This window comes from Alosa sapidissima, chromosome 14 (assembly GCF_018492685.1).
Source record: "Alosa sapidissima isolate fAloSap1 chromosome 14, fAloSap1.pri, whole genome shotgun sequence".
Lineage (NCBI taxonomy): Eukaryota > Metazoa > Chordata > Actinopteri > Clupeiformes > Clupeidae > Alosa > Alosa sapidissima.
Genome location: NC_055970.1, coordinates 9,584,798 through 9,599,197, shown reverse-complemented (window position 1 = coordinate 9,599,197; position 14,400 = coordinate 9,584,798). Strand labels below are relative to the sequence as shown.

Sequence of the window (14,400 nt, the reverse complement as noted above, 5' to 3'; positions counted from 1 at the left end):
CTATTTGTGGTGGTACGTAGGTTTGCAGAATTAACTTGAATGCAACAGTTTTTAACAAATAAGTGCAGCGCGGTTATGATTCTAACCAGATTTAAGCACAATTTAGTACAACCAGGAAAATCATTGTGTGGTGGTCAATGTTTATACTGTGGTGGGCTGCCACAAATAAGTCAATGTATGGGAAACACTGGTCTTACTCTCTAGACTAAATGACAAAACAATCCAGAAACACAAAGCCACTAAATTTAAAGAGAATGTTGTCATATTGGATTTTAGGTGTATGAAAAGGTTATTTCTCACTCTAGCTGTATGTATTTCTCAGATAACCATATAAATAGTTTCACTCATTTTGAGAGCATTTTATTATATTTTTTACATTAAGAGAACCAGTAGCAACCAGCAGCTTGTGACTAGAGCAATAACTACGGCCATCAAGTTCAAACAAACACTTTAAATATTTTGCAGCATAATGCAAATGTGCTTCTTGAAAGGACACTGCATTCTTGTTTAAGTTCGCCATTGGGTGTGACTAAAGGAATGATGGGCAGGAAATACAAATGATTAATGTTTACTTCCAGTAATGTAAGATGTTTTGTAATGAATATTGTTGAATGCTAATTGTTGCTTTTGTCAAATGTTTCCATCTGTTCCTGTACTTTTATGTGGATTAGTTCATGGTCACAGAATTCACAGTAGGCTAAGGCAGTGGTTCTCAAACTGGGGTCCGGGGGGCCCTATGGGGACCGTGACCCATAGCCAGGGGGTCGGCAAAATAATATGCTTGAAATTATAAAGTTGAGTTTTATCATTTTAAAACAGATGATGTCTACAGATGATGCCCCTTTTCACCCATAAAACAAGCAAATTGTGTCTATTTGCTCCTACCCACATTTAACTTCACTTAGGTCATGAAGAACCATTCCTACTACTGCTTAGCTTGGCTTATTTGTTAGCCAGCTAGCTGATGAATGTGTAGACATGTTTGAGTCAGTCCATGTTGTCAAGTGACGGAAAAAACAAAACTGACAGTTGCACATTTGCCAAAAAACATGGGATAGTGGACCTGGCCACAACTGCAGAGAATACAAATGGCATGCTTAATTGTTACGGTTATGAGGGGGTCCTCGGAAAATTTTCTCCCCCAAAAGGGCTCCTTGGAACCAAAAACATTGAGAACCCCTGGGCTAAGGAATCATGTGCATAGTACACAAGGAATCATGGCATGGCACCACTAACAATCCTAAATCTGAAACCTGAAACCGAAATTAAGAATTGCTCGCTAAATTGAATCCTATATTGAAAATAGCTTTTTTTTCTGAAACTACAGTATAATGAAATACAGCGCATACGGAAAGTATTCACAGCACTTCACTTTTTCCACATTTTGTTATGTTTCAGACTCATCTTAAAATGGATTCAATTCATTTTTTTCTCATCAATCTACACACAATACTCCAGCACTCCACAAAAAAACAGGTGTTTGGAGTGTTTTGTAAATTAAAAAAAAAAATAAAAGACTGAAATATTCCATTTACATAAGTATTCAGACCCTTTGTTATGATGCTTGTAATTGAGCTTTGGTGCATCCTACTTCAATCATTGGTCCTTGAGATGCTTCTACAACTTGATTAGAGTCCACCTGTTCCAAAATTAGCCATGTCACTATGAGTCCAGAGCTTTGAGAGGATGAGCGAAGTGTAAAGAAGAACAAACATCAGTGCATCACTCCACCAATCAGGCCTTTATGGCAGAGTGGACAGATGGGAGCCATTTTTTTGCCTGGAGTTTCCCAAAAAGCACCTGAACGACTCTCAGACCATGAGAAGTAAATATCCTCTGGTCGGGTGAAATGAAGACTGAACTATTTGCCCACAATTCCCAACGGTGTGTGTGGAAGAAACCGGGCACTGAGCTGCACTGGTGTTTGTCCTTCTTTACGCTTCTCTCATCCTCTCAAAGGAACTCTGGATCTCATTCATAGTGACCATTGAGTCCTTGGTTACCTGTCTGACCAAGGCCCTTCGTCCCAGATTACTCAATGCTGCAGAAATTTTCTTGTATCCTTCCCCAGATCTGTGTCTTCACACAACCCTGTCTCGCAGGTCTATGGACAATTCTCTCGACCTCGTGGCTTGGTTTTCACTCTGACATACACCATCAACTGTGAGAGCTTAAAAGTGAAGCTCTGTGAATACTTTCCATATGCACTGTATTAATTAGACGTCAATGAGGCTTCTTTCTTGAATTTGCAGTCATTGGATTGAATTAAACTCTGTACAGTTGGATGCTACACACCATGACTGGCACAACAATAGTCCTAGTGCAGACTAATATTGATAGTGTAGGTCTACCGTTTGGTTGTCTTGGGCTCAGCATGACGTGAACAGCATAGGGGCAAGTCTATTTCTGTCCCAGCAGCTTCCTATTAGGGCCTGCTGACGTTCCATATATGACCATAGATTTACATGGGGAAGTTATGTGGCGCTGTGAGTTCCTGTGGGCAGAGACGCCCTCTGAACCCTGATGTACCAAAGCTACACTGACACAAACACATTAAGCTATGCAGAGGGGTTTGACCTATACCTGCTGAGCAAAATGTGTTATCCACATGTTTGTGGCGCTAGCTCAGGTGCTATGTCACACATTTCAAATAGGGACACATGTGTAATACACAGTGCCCAACCTTGCCTGTTGTAAAACGATTTCATCAGTCCAGTCTGTTCTTCCTTGCGAATATAAATATAGTTTGCTATTAAAGGGCACTTAAAGTGGCACAATACTATAGGTTTTTATTTTTGCCCAACAGCCTAAATCAAAGCACATACACAAGCTCTGTACCTGTGCTCTGCTAAATGATAATAAAGTTGAATCTAATCGAATCATATTAGATATTAAGGCTAACAGCTAACACTGTGCCTGAATTCAGGCATGGGGCGAGATTTGAAAGTAGGCAATTAGCCTATATAATATTAGATCTTCAAAAATGTCTGATAGCCTAACTTCAGGCACAGATAATGCCCTTGCTTTAAGCCCTGTAATAGCCTAACCTATGTGTGGTGCTACCAACTGCATGACAGGCCTATAGATATTTTACAAGTGTCCTTGGTGGTGTCTCAGTAATTTAGGCTACATACTTGGAAAAGGCAGTTAGACGGTGTTGGATATGAAAATCTTTTTTATCAACTAGCAGGTCTAGCCTATTGTACAGGGGAGACACTGATTCATAAAATTCATCCTATAAGGGGTCTGGGGAACACTGTGTGGGCAGGTGACTTTCCAAGCCTATGGACTTTTGAATAATATTCAAAGAAAGATTAATGGGAACAATAAATACTGTTATTAACCGGTTATCTAAAATTAGAATAGCATTCTCACTCAAGAACAAGTAAAATTGGTTTTGTACCTGTTTTCAGTTACGTTCACCCAAAAATGTTGTATGTTTCCGGTTTTCGGTCTTTAAACCGCAATCCCTGATTGTGTTGTATTCAATGTATGTTATCTTCCATTCCTATTCTGACATCCAATAGCATAACAGGAATAGTTTGTCTTCTTTTCCCAGGATCTCGCCAGATTGGCTTCACTGATACTATTTTTACCACTATGTGTGTGCAGCTGCCAGTAATGTAACTGTGATGACTACTCCAAATTGGTTTGCATTGGATAATGGAAGAGGCAAGGTGCAAGGTGAACCTCTTGTAAATATCTAATCTATGTTTTGCTATTTCAAAACATAAAACTAAAAAACAATTCTTCACTACTTCCTCCTAGCAACAGGAATGCCGGGTGCTCCTTTGTTTTAGCGACTCATGGTTGATTCTAAACATTGTTATACATATTTTATTATTATGTTGTTTTATCACCTTCCCAACTTTGACATGCATTCAAGTATGATGCATCAGACATGATCTATTTTGATTTTACTATGCCTTCTGCAACTGACTTGGAAGAGTTGGATGCCACTTTTAGTGGTAACATCGCCTACCTATGCCAACAAGTGTGTTACACCAGTTAGCCTATAGCTAGCCTCTAGCTAGAAGGGAGAGAATGGAGGAGACTGGGTTATTGTGCACACAGAGAAGAGAAAGGTATGTATCCTCTTATCTAACCCGCATCTTATCTAGACGGCAAATAAGTTAATGTTCCAAAAAGTTGGCGCATTCTATTGAGAACAGACTGCAAAGACCAGGAAGTAAGCTCCCATTACCTGCTTTTATTCTATCAAATGTGTGATCACTGAGAAATAAAATGGATGAGCTCCTGCGCTTGTGAAATTTGATTCTGATTACTAGAACACAAGCTTGTGTTGTGGTTATCTGAGGGCTCATCAGTGAGTCTAGATGGATTTACATTCACAAGAAGGGACACAAGAAGAACAGGAAAATCGTTCGGGGCAAACTTTGCAAGGCAGATGCAACCAGAAAACGACAGATGCATCCAATTTCATAGTGCGGAGACCGACTGCTCACGACACTCCAAAATCGTTTCTGTGTCATTTCATCCCCACTATTTACCTTGTGAGTTCAGTCCGCTGACTGTGATTCTTGCATATGTCCCTGGACCCAGACTACATGCTAGCAGCAGAATGCATTTTTTAGAGAGCTACAACAATCCCCTCCCCAGGGCAACTGATCAGCTGGTCTTTCTGCTTGGGGATTTCAACAACCGTGAACTCACCACGCTACTCCCTGGAGCAGTGTGTAACATCAACGGACAGGACAGAAGGCTGGACCTAGGAAACATACCTGGCACATATGTCTCCACGCTTCTCCATACACATGGCTTCTCAGACCACAATTACATATTACTGCTGCCAAAGTACAGACAGAAATCAAAAAATCAAAAATCAAAATCAATCATTCTAAAACCATCCAGGTCTGGAGTAATGACTCTGTGGAAAAAAACTAAAGGAGTGTATTGAGCTCACTGACTGGGATGGGGATGTTGCCCCAAGTGAGGGTGAGGGTGACCTGAATATTCTCAGTCTACTTGTAAATGTCATTCTGTGCTGACAGTGTCACTCCAAAAAACAGGTCAAGCTCTATTTCAACAACACTCTCTAAACCATTAAAAATGGCATTGAATGTGTCAATGAACTCGGGAGCTGAGGCACAAAACCAATCTAGTCAAACTCCGATAGAAAGATGAGTTGGAGGAGAGGTTCACCAGGAGATGTGAGGGATGCAAGGAAGGGTCTGGACACTATGGGGGGTCCAGCTCAGAAAGCAGCCAAGAGCCAGTGTCCAACTCCCGCTTCCTTTGCAGTGAAGCTGAATAACCTCTACACCAGGTTCAACAGAACGAATCCTATGGAGGACTGAACCCCAACTAACACCGGCTATGCCCCTGCACCAATTAGTGTGGAGGAGCAAAAGGGTAATTTCCATTCTCTCCCAGCTACATCCCAGGGAAGCTCCTAAGTATAAGTATATATACTCTTTTGATCCCGTGAGGGAAATTTGGTCTCTGCATTTATCCCAATCCGTGAATTAGTGAAACACACTCAGCAAACAGTGAGGTGAAGCACACACTAATCCCGGCGCAGTGAGCTGCCTGCAACAACAGCGGCGCTCAGGGAGCAGTGAGGGGTTAGGTGCCTTGCTCAAGGGCACTACAGCCGCGCCTACTGGTCAGGGTTCGAACCGGCAACCCTCCGGTTACAAGTCCGAAGCGCTAACCAGTAGGCCACGGCTGTTCCTAAAGTTTTGACTGAGTGTGTAGATCAGTTGGGCGGCACAGTGGCACAGCTTTTTCAGCTGTTCCTGAATGCCAGCTGTTCCTGAATGCTGTTCCTGAATGACAGTTCCTGAATGCCAGGCTTTCTGTTTCTATGTCCACACCCCCGAGGTGATATTTGGTAAGGAAAAGGAATTATGGTTGTCTCCTTCCATGCCCTGGGGACAACCAGGGCATGGAAGGAGACAACCATAATTCCTTTTCCTTACCAAATATCACCTCGGGGGTGTGGACATAGAAACAGAAAGCCTTTTGGCTGTTGTGGCTGGCAAGCGGCAGCAAGCAAGCTAGTTAGGCTTTCAGCTAAAAGCAAACGTTTGAGTCTTCATGCCTCGACAGCTCTCGCAGCATCTGCCATCTTGGTCAGACTTTTTTGTAACTCCCACCTCTCTCATGCACCAAACACAAACACACTGAACTGATTGGTTCTCAAATGGTTCTCATTTGAATAAAGTTAAAGGTGCTATAAGCGATGTTACGCGGTTTCTAAGCTAAAACATTTTTGTCACATACTGCCAACATCCCCTCACCATCCGCTAGCTGCCTGTGACCTGAATACTCTCTAAAAAAACGCAATCTCTGTGGACAGCCCAGGCTCCAAAAATGGCAACAAAAACAACTTGGTCCAACCTGGACCATAAAAATATAACAAACATTTCCAGCAAATCACAGACAAGATGTGCGTTTAGTAGAGTTTCATTTGCATGGGAGGGAGGGGGAGGGAGTAACAAGCTAGCTCTCTGTTTTGTTTGAACGTCAACAGTAGTGACGTTACCCAACATCGCTTAGAGCGCCTTTAAACTTTCGCCAACTCTATTTCACTTGCCTTGGTGAACGAGAGCGAAGCTAAATTCGCTGCAACGGAAACGCACCATAACACTTCTGGACACAGTTGTCAGGCACTTTGACTCTCCAAACTTATATGGCAAGATTTTGTTTGTGGACTTTTAATCTGCCTTTAATACACTGAACACATACAGACTGCTGCACTGACTCCAGGAACTACAAATCAACTCAGCACTGGTGTTATGGATTAAGGACTTTTTAAAGGTTTGTTTTTTTAAATCCAACAATATAATGTTAAATACTGGTGTCCCACAGGGCTGTGGTTTGTCACTTATCCTCTTTTCTAAATACACATACAAAATCACCTACAACAGCAATGGATTGTCACTATCTAAAACTATTTAAATACGCTGATGACATGGACTTGGTGGCCCACCTGACAGATGAGCACTCACTGTTTTCATACGAGAAGTGTGTAAACACCATGGCCTTTTGGTATATGGAGCTCCCTGGAATTGAATCAGGTAAGACCAAAGAGCTGTGTTTGGGGGGGGGGGGGGGGGGGGGGGTAACTAATATTCCACACCCTCTCTCCAGACCACTCAGGCTAGAGGAACAAGTGGTGGAACCAGTTGAGGTCTTTTAATACCTGGGCAAAAAGACTGACCACCACCTGTCCTTCACACAGTATGCTGGTATGCTGATGGGGTGTATAAATTGGCCCAACAGCACATGTTTCAGAGGAGGCTGAATGGCAGGCCATTCAAACAGCAGTCTATCAGTCACTTATTTAACCCTCCTATTGTGTCTGCGGTCAAATGTGACCGATTGACAATTCTTTTCTCTCAAAAATATTGTTATTCTGACTAGCATGAGGCTCCATGACTTTGTTAACACAGGGCATCTGAACTCACAAAACAAATTTGATCATTCTCATAACAATTTGAGTGTTTTATTTAACTTTAGAACACTCATGTGTATTCCCGGTCAAAAATGACCAGCCATTAGAAATGAATGGGTGAGAAAATGGTCAGTGTATAAAATTGAGTCCAGGCACACATTTATTGATCAGATGGACTGTATGTGTGCTTCTGTACATTAAAACACACACACAAACACACCCTCATTCCCCCTCTTTGCTTCTATGCCAGCCCCCACTGGAACCTTTCCCCAATAGAATCTTTCCCTTTCTGACTTGCATGAGCTAAGGTCAATGAGGCCTGCAGGCCATAGCAAATAGAATTTCAAAACTGGTTATAGTCTATCCAATAGAACACAAGTTGATACAAAGGTCTATCATAACATTAGATGATAATATGTTTGTTACTATGGATTTATAACAAGTTATAATGCAGCGATCATTTTTGACCGGGAACACAAAATTAGTAAACATATAAAACGAACACAATAGGAGGGTTAATCAATACTCACTTTTAACATCACATCCTGGTACATCTTCCTATCAGAGAGAAGCAAGAAAAGACAAAGATGCCACCAAGATAACTGGCACTTCTCAGAACAAACTCTCAGACCTTTACAGTTGACCAGTGGGAAAAAAGACTCCATAACAAAAGATTGCTAACAGGCATCTGCTGCACAACTTCAGCAGCTCCCTTCAGACAGACGCTTTAGAGCTCCTCTAGCCAGAAAGAAAACCTACAAAACTCTTTCATAACCACTGCAACACAGTGTTTCCCACAGAATTGGATTCAATTTGTGGCGGTAGCTGACTTGGACAACGTCTTGGTAGTGTATAGGTCTAATTGAGTGCCTGTCACTTGAGGGAACCCTTGCAAATTGCAATTGTAACACCGTTTAAAGGCTGCTGCTTCTATGTGGCAACAACAATCCTTCAACAATCGTGAATATTTTGTTAAATGCACATGCAGAGGAGGGGCAGCGGGCTACGAGAGAGAGAGCGGGGCGGGGCAAGGAAAGGCTGCGTGCATAAAAAGCGCAGCTCAATGGCAATGCAAGGATTTGATCTTATATTTCATTTAATTTAAATTAAATTAAATTAAACATAGAATATTTATGCCTTAACCCAAGACAATTTCCTGTCATTATGTGATACACAGTAAAAGCTTTCTGAATCCTTAAAAACTCTAATTGAATATATGAACAAGCAACAATAAATCATTGATAACACATTCATGGATGAGCCATGTCTGAAAGCAGCTTTTATGAATACCAGGAAGTTGGATACAATACAGTATACCCAGTAAAAGGATATGCAGTGATGATTAATCTGCCACCATCCTCCACACTGACATGCTAAGCAGAAAAAACATTTGCATAAAAAAATGCATTCTCTTAACACAGCAAGCTCACACATTTAAAATATATATATTTCCAAGAGCAGCACTGGAGGAAGACACCTGGCAAAAGTAATATGCTGCTGGTTGTGCACCATGGTGGAACAACTGCAACTTTTCCGTCACGTTTCAAAATGTTGTGGTTATAATACCAGCGGTATTCATTTGGCATTGAAAATTCAGATACCGGTGGACAATCTATCAAGCAGTCCATGCAGTTTTGGACAGAGTAGATGGATTTCACTACATATTACACTTTTGGCAGGCTGACAGGCTACTTCAATCTAATTGTAGACATCAGACAAGATACACCAAGCTGCTAAATAACCAAATGAAACAATAGCTAACTATAATATCGCACAAGGGAAAATCTGTATTTCATTTACTTTTATAAAATGTTTGGACACAATTAGAGTTCAATACAAGTGAGGTAGTGTGCAACATGGTCCATAAGATTAATTAAAAAGAGCAACTGAAACAAAGTCCCACAGGTGTCAGATTCAAGCCTGCAAATGCTTGAGTGCATACATGGCAAAGAACGCACACAAGTGAAAGAAATTATTTTTGCCATTGTAAGTTAACAGTAACACTTCAGTGTAACGATAATTATTGACCCTTGTATTTTCAAACAAAGACAACAATGTAAAGCCATTCTGGACAGGCCTATAGTCAGACCATGCGCCAGACATGGCAGATTTATTACATGGAAAGAACAAAATGATGTCTGACAGTCTGTCTCCCTGCCTGTACACTGTATACATTTCAGGGAGTATTTATGTTTTCAACATTCGTAAAATCTCTTATCCTCTGTTATTTTGTGATACTGTATAACATATGCACATTACTGGTGGCACAAACTTAGACAGCAGGGAACAGGACTGCAACGATGACATTACAAACATATCCATGTTAAGACACCTGTAGATCTGATGGTAAAACATCACAGGTTGGCATTCAAGTCAAGTGGTCGCATAACGACGATTTAAAGCATATGCCTCAGTTTAAAAATCAACGTCGGTGCAGAGTCGACTTGACTCCTCACCTTTCAATGAGCAAAGCACACCTGGATTTACGCATGCCTGTTGGGATATTCCTAGTAGCTGCAAATACACAAACCACCCCACCTTTGATTTGGCTTGAGGAATTTGTTAGAAACAGACACCTCAGGTCCACGGTGGACAAACACATAACCCAATTTAACCCGTGAGCAAGACACCTGAATGACGCAACAAAACATGATCTACTTTTGTGGCAAGAGCAACGCAAAAGGGAAACTGAAACATAGAAGTGGTAACATTATTAAAGTAACAAGCTGTCATTAATAGTTTTACTTGTTCATACAAGTCTACATTACAATCAATTGCAAATAATTAGGCGTAAGTTAGTTGATATGAAATAAACAGGCTATCAATGTCAAAACTTTCACGAAAGCCTGTGTCAATAACATATGGTAGCCAATCAATGGGACACACGTACAACCTTAAAAACTCGTGGAAATAAAGTCAACTAAAAACTGCAGACATTAACTCTCCAATAAGACAGTGCATGGTTAAATGTTCTCATCTTTATGAAGTCTCCCGAACACTGTTTCAGTAAAGCGTGGTCACCTGCTACAAGCAATGTTAAACGTGAGCTATTTGTTGACATATAACTTAAAACAATATTTCAGCTTCCACTAAAAAAAAAAACAATCGTGCACTGCAAAAACCATCAACCTCTCTACCGCTTAAATGTCTGCACTGTCATGTTACGATAGCCTACTTTATCACGACTTTAAAGACTGGGGACGTGGAGTTGACATCTTTCGATGCCGTCGCTATCAAATTTACCCGGCCCCGAGCTCGACACCCGACAAAAGTATAGACCCTGCGAGACAGAAAAAACGGAAAGGTTTCATCTTCATATTGCTTAGTGGATTGGTTAGTTTCGCCTGTTAAAAGGCTTAAGATATAGGTTTTCCAAGCGAGAGGACCTCCCCTTACTTCCTAATTCCAATATTCGTCTATTTTGTGAAGTATAACCCTCTGACAAGGACTAACCGTACCTCATAAAGATCTCCCGAAGCCATCCTTGGGTGCGGAACTTGGTCTGCGCGATGTTCTTGACTGCCTCACTCGCCTTTTTTTTCGCTATCTCTCGCTCGGTGTATAGGAGAAAGCCCCGATAGACGGGTATTAACGAACTGCCTTGTTATTCTGTGCCAGCCGCAGTAGCAGATCAGCAGACAGTGTCAATCGAGCCCGGCTGCGATGGATTGTTCCTCACTTAAGACAAACAAGTAAGGGGGAGAGCGGGGCGGTGCTGTTTGTACAGTACGAAGTGGTGTATGGAAATGAGTCAACCTAGTTATCTCCAAAACGCTTTACTCTCCTTCGTTGGTGGGTAGCTTCACAAACCAATGGTGAAGTTACAGGACTCCGCCACGCACAGGCTACCATTGGTTGACTCCATGCGCTGACACCAATTTGGTCTCCATTTATTTTTTCCCTCCATGAGTTGACAAATGACCATCTCGAGACCTTGTTTACTTGTTTGTTAAACACATGAGAAAGCAAAAAGACACGTCGCGCGCAATGTTCAACATAAACGCAAATTACACAGACAGTCCACAACAAACGTTGACAGGAGGATGAAATAATAGCCTAACAGACATATTAAATATCTTCAACAACAAAGCACTGGCAACTTAATGAAACAGAATTACAGTGTGGTTATTCTATCAAAGCATTCAAATGTGAAGCAGTGCGTAACATTTTGAAATATTATGCCAGTAATTGTAGGCTATATTCATTAATTTATTCTCAAATAGGCCATATTCAATCATCTTATGTGCGTAAAGAACAACAATTAATAATTTACACCAAGACAGGGTGCATATTTTACATATTGGTTCCTTGTTGCCTCTCCTGCAACCCAAAAATTCTGCATTTAAAACGTGTCATTCATAATTTTTGGACCATCAATGGTCCATGGGAAGTTTCCATGAGCTGTACATGTTATGAAATTAAATAACACCAAATTAATAGTGTTAATATAACACAAAGATACATTTACCAACTAAATGGAGAACTCCATGATAACTCAGAAAGGTATACTATACAATGACACTCACCTTTAAGACAGTCAGCATAATTGCCTAATAATTCCATTGGGTGTGATTCTGCAATGGGATGCATTTTTAAATAAGTTATGCAACTTTTCTTACTGTACTTTGTATAGCTGGACACCCTCACTATTGCTTCACTTATAGATGTTGTATCAGCAGTTGTTGGCGAAGACTGCACCATCACAGATGCCTTCTGGCACAGTAAAGTTGCACCAGAGACCCTCTGCCTTGTGTCGTCCTTAGAGTCTCCCCTAAGTAACCCCACATGTGACATTATTTATTTCAACACGTTACAAAGACTATGAATGAATGGTAAAGTAAAGTATTAAAGAAATTAAATTCCAAAAAGATCTAAATGCAATCCATAGAAGTAAAGTACATATATTGCTATAATATAGTAATACACATGTAATAGCTACAGCTATGTTCCCCATGTGTAGCAGTCTGTCAGTGGCCTTGCCAATTATGAGCTCTGGAATTGTAACCCCTGCAAGAATGCAGGCATAAGACTCACGCATTCACCATATAGTGAGCCACTTCAGTTTAAACTCTTTGAAATCCTTTGATATAAATTAAATATGTTGTATATCTATAATGATTTTCTCAAGAGTATATGTAAAAACATTTATCATGTACATGTTTAAATTGATTCTAAAACAATGTTGTGTCATACATTTTTGTAATGAATGCAGTATTATTGACCACTGTGCAGTTGTGACCTGCTAGCCAGGTGTTTGGGCGGAAGATCAACTGAAATGGCTGCTTTTGAACACAATAAATGCATTTGGTTAGTGGGTGTCTAACCAGTTCCTTTCAAAGCCCACCTCCATCAGATGAGGGAATAATAACCAAGAAGTACGGAATGAGACTTCCTTCATATGCTGGTGTTTGGACTTAAATGTTCCTATCCTCCTAAGCATTCTCTCCATATTCCACTACCATAAGACCAAGAGTGATTGTCTGGCAAGCCATCAGCTGGCTCTCACTCTCTGAGTCAATATTCTGCAAAGGAATCCAAAAGGTTTTGGCTTAAACAAAGACAGAGTCACTAAGGAATGCCCAATTGAGGATCACATAACCATTTCCTGGACGCAAGTAATGCAACACTTTCACCAAACATACATGGATACATAGTATGAATGGATAGTAATGAATTCTTGCTGATTGTGGAGTGTTGAGGTGCTGATTGAAGTATTTTATAATCATATCTGGCCTGGTTACATTTGCTGAAAAACCATAACTAGCCTGACAAAAAGTTTGTTAGGTGCTGGTATGCAATGATAAGTATAAGTATAAGTATATATACTCTTTTGATCCCGTGAGGGAAATTTGGTCTCTGCATTTATCCCAATCTGTGAATTAGTGAAACACACACAGCACACAGTGTACACACAGTGAAGCACACACTAATCCCGGCGTAGTGAGCTGCCTGCATCAACAGCGGTGCTCGGGGAGCAGTGAGGGGTTAGAGATGTCAACTCTTGTATCTCATGGATACTCCACTGTGTTCTGGACACACACCTTCATTGGATTCCATTAGTGTATGCCAATGGAAGACTCAATGGCATCAGTTAGGAAAGCAAATACACACTTCCAAGTTGGTGTGCCATTAAATTGATATCCTCTTGAAAGGCCATTTTTTGGAATATGTTTCCATGACTTAAAAGTGAGCTATGATCAATTTAACCTCGAAAGTGTGGCATCTTTTCTGATGAGAGGCCATCTTGTCAATGTAAAATTTGTGGTGAAGCCACAATGTCTCATCATTTGCATTGTTCCCCACAGTTCACTGTTTGACAGCCGGCAGTTCAAAATCTGTGGAAAATTGAGTTGACCCTCCACTATTTTTTTTTGCTTGTTGAACTAACAAGTGAATTTTGGCAAGTTATTAAATTAGATTTAGTTAGACTTTACACTTTTGCCAAGAGGCTGGTTGGATTAATCAAGAATTCCAGCCTGTTCACAGTGAGAATAGGCTACCAATGAGGTGCACCCAGTGCCGCCACTTCCCTGACTGATAAGCAGGCTTTCAGCTTCTCGAAAATATGGGGCTGGATCCTGTGTGAAGGCGGCACAGACGAGGCTAATGAGGAGGGAGGAAGGGAAGGTGTTACTCTCTCACTCCCACACACCTTGCAGCCTAGTCAGTGTGTGTTCTGAATCAACAATCCTTTAGTTGCATTCATGCTTACTTCTGAAGCCTCTGGTCCAAGCTTCAATATCACTGGGTTTATAGTTCCTTTAAAACAGTAGGTAGGCAGGTAATTCACATTAGCATTTTAGTACTAAGAATAGGACTCCTAACTCACTAAGACCAATTACCAAAATACTAGCAGCCGTTTGTATTAATTTAATCCATCTTGCAATGTTTTTAAATGCACATGCAAAATCAATATGAAATGTCAATTGCGAGGAAATAATTGTACAGGGTTGCAATAACACCACCAACAACAACCAGAA

General features: G+C 40.8%; 1 protein-coding gene across 2 annotated transcripts in view; it reads right to left on the bottom strand.

Moving 5' to 3' along the window:
• Positions 1-11,148, bottom strand: part of LOC121681860 (chromodomain Y-like protein 2) — a 43,344-nt gene extending 32,196 nt beyond the window's left edge. The window contains exon 1 of one of the 2 annotated variants that reach the window (XM_042061804.1): positions 10,879-11,148. In XM_042061804.1, the coding sequence (XP_041917738.1) occupies positions 10,879-10,902 (24 nt within the window). In that variant the 5' untranslated portion in view covers positions 10,903-11,148. Of the gene's footprint in view, positions 1-7,950; positions 8,205-10,878 lie in introns of those variants that run through there. The other variant, XM_042061803.1, reaches the window with a different exon arrangement.
• Positions 11,149-14,400: the final 3,252 nt, after the last annotated feature.